We start from the raw sequence: 19,460 nt of genomic DNA, 5'->3' as shown, positions 1-19,460 counted from the left end.
GTCACAGCATCAGATCTGAATAATAATATGAATCAGCATGATGGCAGATTCTTATCTTCTATTGCAGCTTAAGAGCCAACAGTCATCATTACATTCTTAACAAAGAAACATCAACCCATGGATAGATGAGAGTCTATCGATAGGATTGTGAGGTGGAAAAGTATCTGTAGGTACGCAATTGCTGCTGCGAGTGATTTAATGCTGTAAATACTCATAAAATGTGCAAAAAAGACACCAGATGAGTGTCCATGCATACTTCAAAAATAAAATGCACCTTTTGTTTTTTGAACAGACCGACAGGCTGCCATCCAGGAATGTGAATTTACATGTTGCCTTGGGATTCCTAAAGGCCGAAGCACTACTCTCTATTGTCAGATCGACCCTGAGAGTCACCAAGCACACACATTACAAGGCAACACACCCAAAGTACCCTCTCAGAAAGGAGCACCGACAGCTGGCAGAGACAGGCAGAAAACATCCAGCACTCCCAACATCAACTCCTTAGAGGCATTTGAAGATCCTTCTTCTCCTCTCTAAGCATTAGCAACTTTGTCCCATATCTGTTTTAAAAGTATAATGATGGGGAGGAAACTTAAACTAGAGATTAGTGGCTGGTGGGAACAAAAGGATGAAAATTATTGCTATTCTTGGAAAAAAAAAAAGCCATGGAATGCACCAGTTTCTTAGATGCAAGAGAAGTCTTAAGCATCTTGACATTTCCTGTGCTGGTGTATTTACACTGTCCCCTACTTTAGGACTAACAATGCTGAGAACACGCAGCAAAAGGTAGACAGCAACAGTCTACTGCCAGCCAGTGTCGTTTGGTTATTTTTAACTTGTTCACCCTAGTGATGTGGTATCACACACACCTTCTCATAGCACATAGTCCTGCTGATCCCACAAATCAGGGAGGTAAAAGCAGACCTGATTCTCTTTTCATTTACAAGCTTTTGAGCTGATGTAGTCATTGTCTTTATAAGGTTTTAAGGCAGGTTACGTATTCTAAGAAAGCGAAGGAAGGTCAGTGATCCTGTAATACCATGAAAAGACTGGCCATTACAAGAGAACAAGCATGTTCAGCTTGGGCAGGGATTTACTGGGGAGAGGAGCACTTAGCTCTCTTCCCTCTGTTAGCATCAGGAGCAACAACCATGCGGTTGCGCAGCTCCCACAATCTCAAAAGGTCTGGATCCAGTTTTGCCAGTTCAGTAAGGAAAGGTCAGTCGCACTAAGACACATATGCGAGGAACGGATTTTGTAAAACTTTTTCAAAAATATGGAATTTACCTCCTTCTCTTTGAACTATATGGTACAGATGAACCGTATGCAGGATGGACTCCAGATCTTGATCTTGGTAGCCCTTCTCGTGCATGTCATCCACTGAGTCTGGATAGATTACTTGATCACGCAGCGTTCCAATAGACATGTAGGGCCTGAGAAACAATACAGAGAAATGGGTAATCTGGAGCCACATCTTGCTGATGCTCTATGAGCAGAATCTAGTGCTTTAAACACCATGTTGCTAAAATTGGATTTATCTGTGGCTGCATTGTGCGTGAACGTTTTTCTAAATATACCCTAGGGACAATGTACTGTTTCCATAACAGCTGATTACAGGGTAGCAACAGGGTAGTATTAGCATGAAAACAAAATGACAGATCAGGCAGAATAAACATCCACTTGGTAGTCCATTCAGAATGCTTTTACTTGGAATCAGGGAAACTCTATGCTGTATTCAAGGTTTCATACCTTAGAGATTTAGAAATTTAATGAAGCACTCATAAGTTAAAATCAAATTGTAACAAAAATGTTGCAGTTTAAAGTGGGAATGACTTCCATGGTGCCCAGTAGACACCCACGTCAGGCAGGAGAGCACTGGAAGTCTCCTTTGCACACTAGTGTTCCAGACTGCAGAACCGGGACCAGGTGTAACTTGGCTGGGTCTAGAAGCCAGTGTTAACACTTCTAAAGTGCCAAAAAAGCATGCAACAGAGAAGTTGATCAGCTTCAACCTCCCAGCACCAGCCTCCCTTTGCCAAGCACAAGGCTGAGCTGTATGTGAAGCAGCTTCTGAATCACGGTGTTCCCAGACTCGGTAATAGCATCCCTCTTACTACAACAAGCTGCCTCCACTTCAGAGCCAGAGTCCCCAGCCACAGCCACGTCCCTGCCATGGCTACGGCCTCCACAGTGTCATGAGCTGTGCCCACAGCCCAGGCCTCAAAAGTCCTCCTGGCTTCTAAACAAAGCAGGCCCAGTTTCCCAGCTCTCTAAAAGATACCAGGCCATTCAGGCTACAATAGCAAAGGCTGACACATCTGTTTGACCATCTCTTTCGCTGCTCTTGTTCTAAGGATTTCTGGAGAAGGCCAAATATCCATCCTGTCCCACCAACATTGCTGGTAGCTCTTGGAAGCTGGAAACACTCCAGGAATGAGACTTTGAGTTTGGGAGGGAAGGCCAGAGCCAAAGAACAGTCAGGCTCCAGACCCTGTCCTGCTCTCTGTGCCAAGACTGACACTAACTCCCCGGGGTTCATCTGCCAAAACAATACTAGTCTCACTAAAGCTGTGGTGCCAGGGGATGATGACAGAGAGGAGCAGTTAAAATTGGGCCAGCAATAAGGAGGCTTCCAGACAGCTTGATCTTGCCACTGAGAACTGCTTCCAACAACTCCACAGCACATTGACAAGGGGTCAGTTTTCTTTCCTGAAGAGCTCCGGACCTGCATGGCCATGCCAAGACTTTACCTGACAAAAATGTGTAATATTTTAGCAGATTTCTTCCCTTCCCTTGGAGGTGTCTCTGCAAAAGCAGTGGATCTACTCATTGTTATTCTCAGAGACCCTAAAATACATCACAGAGCAATCTGGAGGAATTCATAATGCAACAGATGTACAACTACAGAACTAAAGCTTCAACTCGAACTGAAAGTCACGTTCAAGCCGGCACCACCCGCGTTGGTTTAGTGCTGCAGACATCCATGGGGAACCATCAGTACCCGCCCGTAGTTAAATTACTTTCACCACAGGCTGGGTGAGGGTGGGAAGGGCAGGGATCTGAACTGCTCACAAATATTTGGTCATCTCCCTGCTGTGGGCAGGCACCCACATGGAGCAAAACCAGAACCACAAGTCAAATACAGGCACTGCTGCTCCTCTTGGCTCATTATTCCGCTTTCTGCTCACTGTGGGAAGAGTGACTCTCCGGGCTGCTGCACGAACACCAGCATCAAGTGCAGCGAACCATTTACATTAGCGGCGATATTGCAAAATCTCAACTCTAAACATTACGTAACTTCATGAAGTAATGATATATTACATTTCCATAGTGCACTGTCTACAATTGCCAAAGGGCTTTACTTCTTGCGTATGCAGAAATCATTTCATTTGCTCCAGACTGCTGCCATCTCTGGGACAGAAGATAGCAACTCTATCTGGGCTCAAAAACATTTAAATCAGGTTGTGCGTAAGACTGTGTAATTTAGGTGAAGCTGCAGGTAAGGGCAAGGAGGACAGAGTTACTTATCATGCAATTTGTCTGGGGTTTAATACCTTACTCTTGTGAAGTGTGTTCCTGTAATGACTAGCAGCTCTGAGATTTAACTGCAGCAGCACAACCAGGAAGGCAATGCTCAAAAGCACCGAGCCAGGACACTTTCTGCGACGCTGTTCCTTGCATCGTTTCCTGGTACAACTGGATTTTCCTCGTGGCCTCCCATCTAAACCACACCAGTACTACCAAGCACGCCTCTCCCCATCTAGTTTGTAAAAATTAAAGAAAAGCCCAGCCTGCAGTGGAATAGCAAACCCCATCAATAACTAGTAGAAAAGAACAACGGCCTATGGTTAAGAGTCTGTCCCAGGAGGTGGGAGAGCACGTTCTGCTTCCTCCATCTCACGCCTGGCATCAGGTGCCTTGTTTGGGGCTCCAACTCTTGACAACTCTTGGTGGCACCTCTGTGGTTGGTTTATCTCATTGATGTTAGGGTGGAGACGGATTGCCTCCTGGCGTTGTCTTCCCCCTCAGCAGCAGGACGCAGCCCAGACAACTGACTTAGGTAACTAACTTCTCAAGTGCTAAGGTTAGGTGAGATCTCTTCTAACGCATACCCTGATAATCTCGTACTAAACCAGATTTCTCTACCCGTAACTTGAAGATAATCGCCTCCTCCTATCACGGGTGTCACAAAGTCAAACACACTAAAATCTATTAAAATACCAGATGTTATTGTAATTGAGGTTACATGTGTGTGATAGCTAGGCATTAAGTAGTACAAAGTATGGGTATCTGGATACAGCAACAGAGAAATTTTGGCTTTGCCAGTAAGCATCTTGTTAAAATACTATTTTCATTACATTTTTAGCAGTCCAAACAATAAAAATGGTCTTTTTGTCCTGAAGTAATACTCAAGCTTAACTGGACATAATTGATTTCTGATGGAGTTTTTCCTTTCAGACAGAGTGTCTGGGTTCCAGTCACAAAGAACACACTCTTACAGATTCTGAAAGCAACTCCTCTGCTGTGCAGAGGTAACGTCTTTGATGGTAATAGCTCTGCCATTGTTTTCTTTCTTTCTCTGTTCTTTGAAAAAAAAAACCCCACACTGTTTGAGAGACAGAATTAAAGATCAGTGATCCTCTTTTAAAGATTTGGTATCAAACCTCCAAAAAGCTAAGAAAACTTACTGCTTTCTTCCTGGATTTCTGGAATTTCAAGGCATTTATTGAAGGAGACACTTTCAATTCTCATAAACTGTCTGGTTTCAGTCCATTTGATGGTTTTATTGCATCACCAGTTTCTGTTTGGTAAGCACTCCACTCTGCAGAGCTGTAACTTCATTCCGCTAGTAATAAGCCATTATCCCGTGAGGTTTATGGCTTCCCCCCTGCAGTGCAGGCTTCAAAGAAAGATGATATCAAGACATGCTGCAATCTGAAGCCTGTGGGATGGATACTTCCCCAGTGCCCTATTGACACATGACATTGTGTACAATGTTGGCTTAATACTAGCGAAATCCTATGGGGAGGAAGGGCAAGTGTTGTCGCTGATAGGATCTCTTTGTGGTGGTTAGTTCTGGGGAGGGAGAAAGGGGCAGATGCTACAAAACATATCGGAGCACACACCAGTCGCTTGTCCTTCCAAACAGAGGACTTAGATGCTGGAGCTGTTAGGCATAAAGAGAGGTATGCCAGCTCAAAGGGATTGTAGATTAACACTGCACACTGTAACCAGAGAACTGCTAACATCTCGTAGCTCTCCGATGTCTTGAAGAGCAGAGGGCTTCACTCTTCTGGGTAGCAAGTTAGAAAAGATGACTTGCTTAGGTGTCTGTTCCAATATCAGAACAAGTCATATCCACTTAAAATGTTTACAGATACTTCCTGAAGGTATCAGAAGGTGAGGTGTTTTCATCTTCCCTGCAAAATAAACTGTGCTGACAAAACTGATAACCTGATAACTGTCAGCCATACCGTATAGCAACTAATCAATATGCACTTTGAGAGTCTATAAAGCAATCTGAACGGTCAGAGTCTTAATTATAAGCACCCCAGAATAAGAAAGGGACCAAAAATATATCTTAATTATGTGGCTGGGCATCAGAAGTTAAGCGATGTTAGTCCAGTGTAAGTGTCCAAGGAACTGCTTCCAGGTACAGCCTGAAGCTCACCTCACCTTCCTTGGCACAGGCTGTGATTAACACTCCCCCCATGGAGGGTAAAGTATAAAAACATGTAGCTTGTGATTTTGAGAACCCATGTGCATGCCCTCGATGGAGCAATCAGGACCTGACTTGTCATTTGCTGTCCAAATGCATTTGTAGTTATTGTTGCACCATTATTCTCACAGATATGCAAAGTTACGTGGGAAAACTTTGTGTAATGCAACTATAAGCTTTGGACTGATCCATCTTCTAAGTTTCTGCCTCTGGCTGACAAGATGCCTCTCTGATATAGCCAAGTGGGAGAGAGAAGGGGGAACACTACATCTGGGATTCCCCTTTTCAGACAAATTGCAGCTTGGATTTTCAAAGGAGATGAGGATGGCTTCAGAGTGCAATTCAGAGTGCTTGCTTTGACATCTAAAATAAAATGCATTCCAAATTTAGGCAACTCTATTCAAGCAGGTGATACTGGAGCCCAAGTTCCAGCCGTGGAGGTATTTTCCTAGGAAACCTGGAAGATCCTAAGGGGTCAGCAGTTGCACTGAAGAATCTCCAGTACAGAAAGCCAAGGGTACAACTCACACCTACAGCTGTGCCCAAATGCTGTCTAATTCCCTAGAAAGTCTAGTACAGCATGGCATACGAAAGCAACATTTTTAAGTCCTGCATGACAAGCTAACTGTTAGCAAATCTCTTCCAAGAACTATGTTCAGGCTAAGTTCTTCTCAGCTAGCAGGGCATCAGATTCTCATTTTTATAGGCTAGCATCTAGGCTAGAGAGGAGTCAAAGTGAGGGCACCTTCTAATCTTTCCACCAAAGCACAGAAACCGCTACTAAGAGGCAGGAATTATGTGTCTGAAGAGAGAGTTATTGGAAAGAGCCTAATTATATACTCTACCAGTCAGAGTCCTCAAATGGAAGGAGAGAGACTTTAGTACCAGTCCTTTTGCCACGTATCATGCAGGTTATTCCTTTTCTCCACTGCCCTTTAAGACAAAATGCATTAACTATCCTAATCCTTCAGTAGCACTGTAAAAACATATTAAAGGGGGTTCTAATCTTATTAGGTGCCTGTTCTCGGGATAGATCTTGCTATAGGTAAAGGGGCTCAATGTCTTGCTCTCAGTTTGGCACCTAAACTTCAGGAAGTGGCACGAGTTCAGACATATATTCTTATTTAGAGATTCCTATGGATTAACTGTAGGTGGCTCCCTTTACCTACTACATAAATCTTTTAAATAATTTTCCAAAAGCCCCAAGTCTCTGCCTGACTATCTAGGGAATCCACCTATATTTAGAACTTTCCATCATCTTGCCAGTGCCAAGATCCTAATTTTTAGATGCTGTAATATGTAAGCAAGGATCACCTCAGCAGAACCCTGGCTTTTGCCAATACTAAAAACTCCACAGTTTTCAACAGCAGTAAAGCTCGATCAACAGTGATGCTGAAGAAATGCCAACCCCCACTAAGTAAAGGGATCTGGGTTCCTAAGAGTTCTTTGATGACGTTAATAAAACAAACAGCAAAAAAACCAATGATTGCACAACCACTACAACTTGGAGAAAATAAAATGTTTGGAATGAACTTGAATTAAGTTCTTTTTAAGTAGGGTTGTATCCACTACCTAAACACAGAAGGTGATATAATGAAAGAGTTAAAAAATAATAAATAATACTTAGCAAAATGTTAAAAAAGCAGCTCACTTTATTGCACTGTATCTAGTAAAAGGGACTTTAGGGCCAGCTAGAGTTTCAGCAACCCTTCCAAAGTTATAAATCATTGATCTCTCTTTAAAATACCCTACACTGAACTCTCCTGTCTGCTCATACAGAACTAGCCATGAACATCCTCTAAATATTTCAGACAGATCAGTTACCAGAGTGGAATGTAATCAGCTTATAGCCATTAACATACTTAACAGGAAATCAAATGCGTAGTATGAAAGACTGAATTCTCAATGCATATAATTAGAATCTGATATCAAAGGCTGAAAAAATCACACTAATCACTCTGTGGCTTTCTTGCAAAGAAGCTATGCATGGCTTTTCAAGAAAATAATCTGGGGGGAAATAATAACCAGAAAGGTACAAGAAGCCTTTAATCTAAAGCACTATTCATGCTCAGGTATCATCTCATCTCATCTCATGATTTACTCATTCATCATTTCCAAGATCACTTACAACGTAACAGAAAAGTTTAAGGTGAACAATTCACAAAAATTACCCAGTTCAGTCTATTTGTATCTTGTAATAGGCAGAGGTAAAGAAGGAACACAAGAACACATGTATAATGAAGAAAAATCCACACAATTTCTACAAAATACGAGCAGCTACCGCAATCTGAAATAATTATACCTCCTTCAATGAATCAAATCAAACAGCCAGACAAATGAAGGAGAATGCTCTCCTTTCTTAAACATCCAATTTTTTGCAGGCCCAGTCTTTTCATAGCCCTGGCAGTCCTGATGATAAAGGGATTACTTGGATGGGTGACCATGAAGCTCAGTGAATTGAAGGAAGAACGACAAGAGCCCAGCCTGCCAGTCCAACCAGGCACATCCCAGCCTAAGAGGTGTTTCTGATTTTTATCACAGCAACGTAATACAATGAGAAAGGCTGTGTTCCTCTTTCAGGAAGACTACACATTTTTCACAGTTCTGCATATGAGAAGCAACACCTCACTTCAGAGGGAAGATGAAGTGTAGCAGTGAAGCCTCTTGCATATTACTTTCACATTACTTGAATATGCAAGTAATGTTACAGCAATAGTGTGTCTCCAGTGAAACACCCTGCCAACAAGTAAGAAGTCACACACTGCAGCGACCTCCCTCACTACTCCTCTCTGAAATACCACATTACACAGGACAGAGCATGACAGCGCAGAATAGAGATGTGCCATGTATATGGATATATGGAACCTTATTACAGTAATTTTAAAAGCATTACAGGTACTTGAAGTGGTCACAAGGGAGCTGTAGTAATCTGTAGCAGAAACTAAAATTGCTAGGGTATAATTAATGCAAAATGTTAGGCAGATAAACAAGCTTGGAAAAGTCTTCTCTCCTGGGAAAGACATACTCCCGTCTAAGCTAGGCTAGTGCACATACGCTGAACTGCAGGAAAAAACCCATCTGCTACATACTCCTATGAGACCGTGATATAATTAATGGTTCAACAACAAAGAAAATCCAGTGTTCTGGGGACTACTGGGCATTCTTTGCAGAAGAGACTCATCCCACCTAAAAGTTACTCCTCCAAGCCTGTGTCAGTCCCCTCAGGCTGTCTTTGTAGCCAATGGAGTCCTTTAATGAACTGGTACCTCCAGCAGGTCTCATGGGTCTTAGATGTTTGTCTGAGGACACAGGACGAATAGCTGCAGTGATCTGAACTGAAGGACTATTGTCTATTGAGGAGTTAAGGGTCCACAGAACAGCAGACTTGAGCAGGCATGGGCCTGTGCTGCATTTTACTGCACCGTGTTGGGCTGTGCTGTACCATACTTATCATCTGGCTGCAGGATAAACTCTGCTGGCTAATCTAACCAAGGAGCCTGCGAGCAGCTCCCACTTGGCACCAGCAATTACACCACCTGCGTGTCCTTGTCTTTATCTTGAAGTGAAGCAGCGTGTTCTAATGCTAACATACTTTTGCTTGACAGTAGAAATGATAAATGCAGTTGTTTAGTTCTAAGAAAATCCTATCAGAGTGCTAAAGACCGATGAACTTTAGCAAGGATGGGGTCAAATGCAGCATGCCACGCTGTGACTAGAGGTCCATCTGATGCTGCACAATGCTGGGTTCATAGCATCTGATAGGACCTAAGTGTCTGTCCTAGTTTTGGCTGGAATAAAGTTAATTTTCTTCCTAGCAGCTGGTTTAGTGTTGTGTTTTGGATTTAGGATGGGAATAATGTTGATAACACACTGATGTTTTGGTTGTTGCTAAGCAGTGTTTACACTAAGTCAAGGACTTTTCAGCTTCTCATGCCGAGAACTGGGGTGCACGAGAAGCTGGGAGGGGACACAGCAAGGACAGCTGACCCAATGTCAAGGGTCAGGGCTGGGCCGACCACTTAATGACTAACAGATGTTCTCTGAGCCCTCTCCCTCGCCAAAGGGAAAGTGAAAAGGGAACAAGGCAGAGAGTTATGGATTGGAAAAGAAAACTAAAACAGCTTTAATAAAACAATAATAGTACTAATAAGAAAATAATGGAAAAATTGGAAATAATTAAATATATACAAAACTGATAACAAATCCAAGTTGTCTGCCCAACAGCAATCCCCAGTGATGCTGCAGAGCAGGTGGCACCAGGTGAGTCCTAGGCTCAGCAGCAGAGAGGAAACTGATACAGGAGCTGGATTCAGGAACTCAGGATCAGTATGAAAGGCAGAAGAATGGAGGGAGTCCTCATCGGACACCAGCCACTGAAGAAGAGGCCTTAACCCCCGTGGTCCCTCAGCTTTATACTGAATACGCACAGGGAATGGAATACTTCGTTGGTTAGTTTGCATCACCTGTTTTGTCTGCTCCTCCCTGGAGGTACAACCTTTTACTTCATTGCAATCCTTTTACTTCCCAGCACCACCACCATGTTACACAAGACTTAGCAGAGACCTTGGTCACTTCAGGAGCAAGTATCAGCAAGTCCTTCTGCATCTCAATCCCTGTCAGTAACTATAAACATCAAGTGTTATAATTTCCACTAGCAAATCTGCACCATCTGCAAAAACATAAAGAAAGTGCAGTCTCTTCCAAGAGGCTTAGCTGAAAATTAAGATCACTCACTATAATTGTCCCTCTTTAGCTGAAAGCAGGACACTCAAACAAGCCAAAGGTGTATTCAATATCACGTGAAGTAATGCCTAGTATATAAACTGGGAGGAATTGGCCAGAGGACACCATGGCTCAGAACTTGGCTAAGCACTGGTGAGCAAGTCACGGACAACTGTATTGAATCCCAGAATCATAGAATTGTCAGGGTTGGAAGGGACCTTAAAGACCAAAATTATCCAGTTCAGTCTATTTGTATCTTTTAACAGGCAGAGATAAGAGAAGGAACAAAAGAACACATGTGTAATGAAGAAAAAAATGACACAATTTCTACAAAATACGAGCAGCTACTGCAGTCTGAAATAATTACAACTCCTGCTATGAATCTGGTTCCAACCTGCTGTCAGGGGCAGAGACATCTTCCACTAGATTGGGCTGCTCAGAGCCCCATCCAACCTGGCCTTAAAAACTTCCAAGTATGAGGCTTCCACCACCTCTCTCGGCAACCTGTGCCAGGGTCTCATCACCCTCATGGGGAAGAACTTCTTCCTACAATCTGAACCGATCCATCTCTAGCTTTAATCCATCCCCTCTTGTTGTGTGTATTCTATTATTACTAGTATTACTAGCGTTACCTGTATTATTTTCCCTTCCTTTTCCATCCTATTAAACTGTCTTTATCTCAGTCCCTAAGTTTTACTTTTTTTCCCCCAATTGTTTCATCCCTCCCACTCAGGGCAGGGGAGGGGGGCATGGGGATTGGGCAAACGGCTGTGTGGTGCTTAATTACCAGCTGGCATTAAACTACAACAGTGCCACAAAGATGATGAAGGGGCTGGAGCACTGGAGAGGAGAGGAGAGGAGAGGAGAGGAGAGGAGAGGATCTTATAAATCTATATAAAAACCTGACAGAAGGAAGTAAAGAAGATGGAGCCAGGCTCTTCTTAGTGGTGCCCAGTAACAGGACCAGAGGCAATGGGCACAAACTGAAATACAGAAAGTTCTCTCTGAACATCAGGAAACACTTTTCCATTGTGAGAGTGATCAATCACTGAAAGAAATTGCCCAGAGAGGCTGTGGAGTCTCAATCCTTGGAGATGTCCAAAAGATGTCTGGTCACGGTCCTAGGCAACCTGCTCTAGGTGACCCTGCTTGATCAGGGACTTAGACCAGAGGACCTCCTGTGTTCCCTTCCAACCTCAGCCATTCTGTGATTTTCTGATTCTCTATGTTATCAACTTATTCCTTATCCCTAATAAAGGGAATTTTAATTAATGCATTACGGAATTCAAATATCTTTCTTGCTGGCATCAACAATGAACAACTTCATTGGTTCACTGGAACAGCGAATCACCCTCTGGAGGCACACAGTTCTAACTCCTAGCTGTCTAAACAAACACAGATGAATTCTACCTTTGGCATATGAGTTGACAATTTATTGCTTTAACTTGTTGGAGGTGGAGGCTGAACAGATGTATAAAAAGATGGCTAACAGTCTTCTCTCTGGAAGTTGCGTAGTTACTAGTGACTACTGCATTGTCTCCAAAAAAATGCAGAACAAAGTCACCATGTTGAATAAAACTTAGGAGTTGAAGGGAGAACAGTGTATGACATTCTCAGCCTTGCAGGCAGGCAAACACGGGACTAGACCCTAAGAAATATATTTGAGGGAGAAGACCATGGAGAAGCCGGGACAGGACTGAAGGTCCAGTTCACCACAGATTTGGAACACAGCTCTGGAGCCCAGGACACAGGGACAGGCAAAAGGCAGATCCTATAGGATTACCATCTTCTCTTCAAGAAGGAGATGTTGGCTATATCTATTATTTGATATTTAAAAGCATAAGGCACTATAATCAGAGTTTCTCCCTGAAAACTATACTAAGAAGGAAGAGAAAAGACTTCTTCCCAGGGAAGATGATACAGTTGCTATTAGAGCTTTCAGCTTTCCTCTCCTCACCACAGCCAACATCCTTTCAGTCTTTTCACATCAAGCTTCTAATATCAGGCAGGTTTTTTAATTTATCTTTCCTAGTACTTCCCTGTGTTACATAGCCAAGTTGCTTCTCGTAACTTGATATGCACACGGGATTTGAAGCACGCTTGCTGACATTCCTAGGTAAAACGTTATAGAGATGGTAAACATTCGCCATTCTGTTCACCTGTTGAAGATCCTTTAATGCACAATTGCAATGTAGGGCATTAAGCTGGAGGTAACTGCTCAAGCCGGACACAGTAACAGTACTTCTCTGTGACAGAAACTGTCACATAAGTGCAACCATCCAACTACTCCCTAACACGCAAGTTTGTCCACACCACTGCTAAGTTACACAGCGATCTCAGTTAACCTGCAAATGAATTTGTTTCCCTGGCACTGCTATCAAAACTAAATTTTAAAGGCAAGTGAGCTGCTTGTCTCATCAAAATGAACCTACTGTAGATTAAATAGATTGTCAGTTGCTTTGCTGGATGGATCCTATTAATAACACCCACATTCTCAGTTCTTAAAATCTATGAAGTGACTTCCTATATATAAAATGTTTGTCAAGCTTAACTGGACAATGTACTTAATTGTTGTTTTCCTAGCTTTCAAATAAGTTCCATAAATAACGCACATACATGGGTGCCTGAAAACGTGCTACAGGCAACACATAATTATTGCTGCTGAATGAGCACTTTTGATATTCAAAATCTTATCAAAAGAAAGAAGTGAGGGGTGGAGACATTGCAAGCTCTTGCTGGCAAGAATATGGAGTCCAAAACATGCTATGAAACACAGACCAGCTGACTGCCAGAGTTCCTAGTAGAAATACTCCTACAACTGGACATCCTTGCAGATAAAAAATCAGCTCTTCTGTAACGTTGAGGAAAACATCTCCAAAGAATGTAAATGGAGGAAGCTCTACATATGGGTGAGACCTGCTTTTGAGCAGGAGCCTGAACAAGATTTATGTACTTAGTACTGAAGCAATACTCAAAGTGAGGAGGAGTGCTGCTTTGATTACAAGAATGGGTTACACCTTTTAGTTGCATACACATCATGGTAGCTGACAGCACTGTACATTATACCTCTGTGTATCTGTCATCTGGTAGGAATGCAGTGAGTTACTGAGTTCTCTGAATGACCAAGTTCTTGTACAGATCACAAATAAAAGGAACCTGGCTTGCACGAAGTTAAGTGACCACATTGTGCTTTAAGTGAGACACCTCCCTGAGTCTGGAGAAGGAAGTCTCTCCATCCACCTATACAGAAGGCAGCAATAATAGGACCTGTGTCAACTGAAAAGACCACCAGCAGGTAAGAGATGATACTGAAATCTCTGTACCAAATCAAGCCTGGACTTCCCTGGTGATTCAGACTTGCCAACAAGGATCTTTATTAGCATGTGGTGTGGAATTGGCCTCTGTGCTTCAGACAACTGCCCATGAGGAATTGCATTAGCCTCCATGCAAAGCAAAAGTTGAATATGCATCAACACATCTCAGTTCCTCAGCCACGTTTAGTCCTCTTAGCATCACCTATAGCTGCAGCTTGCTCCAGACATGTCCCGAGTCTGAAGGGATTGAGGGGCCAAAACCCCAAAGTGTGCTGAAGTCCTTCACAAACAGAAGTTTAGCTGTAGCCTTTAAGATTGGTGTTAGATTTACGTAACTACATTTTAAATCTAAACTAAACCCCAATGAAGCAAGCTTACTAAAGCCTTCAGTCTGGGATTTCTGCAACACTTTGCCTAATAACAGAGAAGACTTGTAAGCTATGCTTTAATTAGCCAACTCTTGTGTCTGCCCAGTAAGGAAGGCAGTTTGCACGGCTTGACAGGGAGTAGCAGCTAATCCATAAAGCCATTTTCCACCTCTGACTATTAGCATAGGTGAATCTTGTTCACAGCGTACTATGACAAGGTACGGTCATTACTTGTGATCAGTCAGCACACAGACCTAATTAAAAACCTCCAAACTTTACAGGTGTGAGTGAACGTCCAGTGGAAACTGAGAGGTCTCCCAGTGATCCTGGCAGGCAAAGCTTCAACTAATCTACAGGGAAGCAAGACGAGAACCTTTCTCTTCTAGGTGAGACAGGACAGGAGTTCCTCTGATCAGGAAGGTGAAGTGCAAGCATTTCTATACAAGTCCCAGTAAGGTGAAATGCCCTGGCTGAGGGGATAGCCTAACAGCCCTCTCAGGTGCAAGACCACACTTAATGAACAGCAGAATACAGCAGAATATTGAATCGACCCATCTTGATTTGACTCATTTCAAAAAAGAAAAAAGATAGAAAGTAGCAGCCAATTTGTTAAAGTAAACCTACCTCAAATAGCATGCATAAGGGAAGCATGTTATGTTGTTTTTCATGTTAATGCTATCTACCACAGACCTTTTTCTCATCTGTCAGATAAGTGGTGAACTTTGGAAATAAACATATTTGAAAAGAGCACCAATGTACTTGATAACAACAGATATGACAGAGAGGTGCAGCATGCAAGGGCGTAGATATCTATGCAGTGTGACACAAACTGATGGCAAAGTACTGAAGGAACAAGTCAATGTGGTGGTGTCCCCTATCAGCAAAATCCTGAAGGGCAACAATTGCTAGTGCACTGTTGGCATGTGCAGTCAGAGTACAGTTTAACTCCAGCTGACCCAACTGAAGGGATCATGGTTTAAGAGAGAGCAGCATGAGCTGACAAGGAATTAGGCGGTGCAAAACACAACATAACATAACACAGAGGTATCTGAGCCAATCTAAATGAGATGTGGCAACAGAACTCACACAGGCATATTTGCACAGCTCTTCATTTGGGCTTCATCTCTAATAGACCACATGGTAGCAAGAAAGTGGTCTAATACAGAAGAACCACACATATATACACTACATATGCAATAACTTTCATATGTAATACAGGGTATCTGAAAACGAACACTAGAATTTTAGAAGATTAAATTGTTCAGGTTATCAAGATAACATTTGAATCGCATAGAATCACAGAATCATACAGGTTGGAAAAGACCCTTAATGTCAAGTCTAACCATTAACCTAGTGATGCCAGGTTCACCACTAGACCACATCCCTACACATCTACATATTTTTAAACACCTCCAGGGATGGTGATTCAACCACTTTCTAGGGCAGCCTGCTCCAATGCTTGACAACCCTTTTGGTGAAGATATTTCTTCTAGTATCTACCATAAACCTCAACTGGTGCTACTTGAGGCTGTTTCTTCTTGCTATCACTTGTTACTTGGGAGAAGAGACCAACACCCATCTCCTTTCAAGGAGCTGTAGGGAGAGATAAGTACAGGCGGATAATCCCTTCCCTGCTCCTGCTGATAGCACCATTCCTGATCCAGGCCAGGATGCCGTTGGCCTTCTTGGCCACCTGGGCACACTGCTGGCTCCTGTTCAGCCGGCTGTCCACCAACACCCCCAGGTCCCTCTCTGCCTGGCAGCTCTCCAGCCACTCCTCCCCAAGCCTGTAACGCTGCTGGGGGTTGTTGTGCCCCAAGTGCAGGACCTGGCACATGGCCTTGTTGAACCTCATGGAACTGGCCTTGGCCCAGCAATCCAGCCTGTCCAGATCCCTCTGCAGAGCCTTCCTGCCCTCAAGCAGTTCAACACTCCCACCTAACTTGGTGTCATGTGCAAACTTACTGAGGGTGCACTCAATCACCTCATCCAGACAACTGATAAATATGTTAAACAGAACTGGCCCCAACACTGAGCCCTGGGGAACACCACTTGTGACCAGCTGCCAACTGGATTTAACTTCATTCCCCACCACTCTTTGGGCTCAGTCATTTGGCCAGTTTTTAAGCCATGGGCAGCCAGTTCCCCCAGGAGGATGCAATGGGAAATGGTGTCAAAGGCTTTCCTACAGTCCAGACAGACAACACCCACAGCCTTTCCCTCATCCACTAAGTGGGTCATCTTGTCATAGAAGGAGAACAGGTTAGTCAAGCAGGACCTGCCTCTCATAAACCCATGTTGACTGGGTGTGATTGCATGGTTGTCCTGCATATGTCACATGATGGCACTTAAGATGACCTGCTCCATAACCTTCTCCTGCACTGAGGTCAGACTGACAGGCATGTAGTTCCTCTTGGCCCTTCTTGTAGATGGGTGTCAGATCCCTCTGGGACCTCCCTGGTTAGTCAGGACTGCTGATAAATGATTGAAAGTGGCTTGATGAGCATTTCCATCAGCTCCCTCAGTACCCTTGGGTGGATCGCATGCAGCCCCACAGACCTGTGTGCATCCAAGCGGAGCAGCAGGTCGCTAACCATTCCCCCTTTGATTGCAGGGGCTTCATTCTGCTCCCTGTCTTGCAGCTCAGGAAGAACCATGCTATAAGCTTCAAAGTTTCATGTGCTTATAATGTAAAAATTACTTTTATTGTATCACTTTATTATTTATGTCACTTAAAACTGAAATATTCTTGCTTGGCTTCATCCATGTAACGAATATCCTTGGACTACTTGAGGCAAATCACATCAGACATTTGGATTACTCAATAGAGCTAAGGAGGGGAAATATATCTTTGTAGCTCATGTAATTTTGTTTAGCAGCCAAGAATATTTTTAGAATACAGAAGGAAAAACACCAGACAGGAAAAAACTTGCAAAGGAACCCCAGAAAATATATCAGAAATAGAGCAGATAAATGCAAAAAACAATCATCTTAGGAGGGCCAGATAAACGTTCAAACTGTTATGTTCCGTACTGTCCTAGTATTAATAAGAAGACAGCAAGATACAGGTGTAAAAACCTTAAATTATGAAGAACAATATTTGATACTGGTGCAACCTTGGTTGCCTCTATTTTAGCACCTGACAAGCCTGGTGTTGAAAGAAATATTAGAGATCTACTTGAACAAGCAACAGGAGAGAGAGAGAATACAGAATTGGACCATGACTGTGACCACTGAGAAAGTAGTCAGGGTAGGTCTTCTACTAGAATGGCACACAGAATTACAGAGAAACTGTGTATACTGCTGGAGAAACACATCCTTCTCACAATAATAACCAAATTACAGTAGAAGCAAGCTGGAGAGAAAATAAAACAGTAATAATGGACCAGGAGAAAGAAGCACAGTGGATGAAGAATTACTCCAAGCTCCATGAATGTGAATCAGTGAATCAGTCCTCAGGAAAGGCAGAGAAAACCCTGATGGACATTGTAGATATGTGCTGGGCTAGGAAGACTCAAGAGTCACGACATAAGATTACGGAACTAACAGAAACTGAACAAGATATTCTTCCATGCCAATAAAACAATGAGACACAGCTGGCACAAAATGATTAATAATTTCTATCAAAAACCCAGTGGTGATTACAGCTTTACTGCAGCTTTACAGTGCAGAGGCATGGAGGAATATTCCTAAGGTGTTGTCAAGGTAACTTGCAAGTACGTAGGTGTGCAGTTCTGCTGGTGTTTATATCAAATAAGGAAGAATTAAAGAAATGAGAGCCAACATGTGCAGAATCTATGTTTCCTTACAACTGAAAAAGATAAGACTTACAGCTCGTGATTAGGAAAAGCTGGAGTAAATGTTAGGAAGAAATGTATGCTAGAGCTCATTAATTCTACAGAGATGGAGTCTCCTCCCATGTTTAAGACCAACAGACTAGGAATTAGGGCACAGACTGTAGAAACCAGGCTACCTTCAGACACAATTGTAACATACTGTGAAAGGACTGACTGCTTCTTTAACTCCCTAAGTGCTACATACACGTCTTGTGGTCAAGTCCTTGGCATCAGTACTCATGCTACGCACTACATAATTTTTAAATTTATTTATTATTTAAAATAATGTTTCTGAATTATTATTTGAATCACAGTTCCTTGCCAACTACAACACCCACAAGCCTGGACACATTCCTGTGTGACCTACTGTAGATGATCCTGCTCTGGCAGGAGGGTTGGACTAGATGATCTTTCGAGGTCCCTTCCAACCCCTGACATTCTGTGACTGTTATTTTTTTCATTCATGCTACCTTCTTGATCAATTACTTAAAAAAGGAATACAAATGAATTTTTACTTTGCAGAAGAGAGACAGAGAAGTAGAAGAAGGCGCAAGAGCACATACTTTGCACATACTGAGGATCCAACAAGATGTGACAACTTGTTCAGCTGTGACTAGCTCCTAGCACTGATCCATCCTTCAAAACAAGCTGCTTCTGGACTGCTTAAAGCCTCTTAAAGCCTCCCTCTCTTCTGTCCACCCTCCTTTTTTACAGGCCTGTAACACGCAGTGGCTCAGTCACAGAAAGCCCTGGGCTTCTCTCTCCCTGGCCCCCAAGGGCAGTTTGTCTCATCAGCATCCACCAGGACTGTGACTGATTAAGGACAAATTCTGCATTGCTTGGCCCTATATAAGGGGACAAAAAAAAATCTCACAATGATTCACAGTAAAATCTAAAAAAAGCAGTATAATGATGCTAAGCAAGCTAAAAAGATAAAAAGATAAGGACTCTTAAGGCTCTATTTTAAAGCCTACATACTGCTAAGTAACGCTAACTACAAAGCATCTGCAGCGCAATGAAGTTTGGAGAATACAATGAGATAATTCACTTTTTAATAAATCATACCTTTGTGAGTAGCTTTTGAACTCAGCAAAGACATATGATTTCCCACACATTTCTGGAACATTACAAACAGACGAAAATATAATCTTTTCAGTGAGCTCCTATTTACTGTGGGGTATTTTGTTCCTTAGTGGTCACTGTATTCTCCACCATTCCCTGTGTGCAGACGAGGTTTCCACATTTGACTCAAAGAGGGCTGATGCAGAATTAATTCAGCCACAGGCACGCAGGAGTAAGTTCTTACCAGGCTCAATGGTAACTGCGTCCACTCATGGAGAGCCATCTCCCATGTTCTTAGACCAGAGACATAACATATACGCTTAGACACAGTAATGTCATTTCAACTCACTGCTCTGACAGACAGTCACCAATTCAAGAGCCTTCTGTTATACCTTAGTTTTCCCCTACCTACCAGACAAAAGGGTGAGGTAGGCTGAAT

The 19,460-nt window shown here is 42.8% G+C and overlaps 1 protein-coding gene across 1 annotated transcript in view; it reads right to left on the bottom strand.

Annotated features, from left to right (window-relative positions):
- Positions 1–1,287: 1,287 nt before the first annotated feature.
- ABCD2 (ATP-binding cassette, sub-family D (ALD), member 2) overlaps positions 1,288–19,460 on the bottom strand; it is a gene marked incomplete at both ends in the record, with an annotated part of 35,519 nt that continues 17,346 nt past the window's right edge. The window contains one exon of the mRNA XM_009874635.1: positions 1,288–1,433. Within this exon, the coding sequence (XP_009872937.1) occupies positions 1,288–1,433 (146 nt within the window). The remainder of the gene's footprint in view (positions 1,434–19,460) is intronic.

Source organism: Apaloderma vittatum, unplaced genomic scaffold (assembly GCF_000703405.1).
Source record: "Apaloderma vittatum isolate BGI_N311 unplaced genomic scaffold, ASM70340v1 scaffold3848, whole genome shotgun sequence".
NCBI classification, from domain to species: Eukaryota; Metazoa; Chordata; class Aves; order Trogoniformes; family Trogonidae; genus Apaloderma; species Apaloderma vittatum.
The sequence above is the reverse complement of the archived record's forward strand: the minus strand, read 5'-3'. Positions and strand labels throughout refer to the sequence as shown.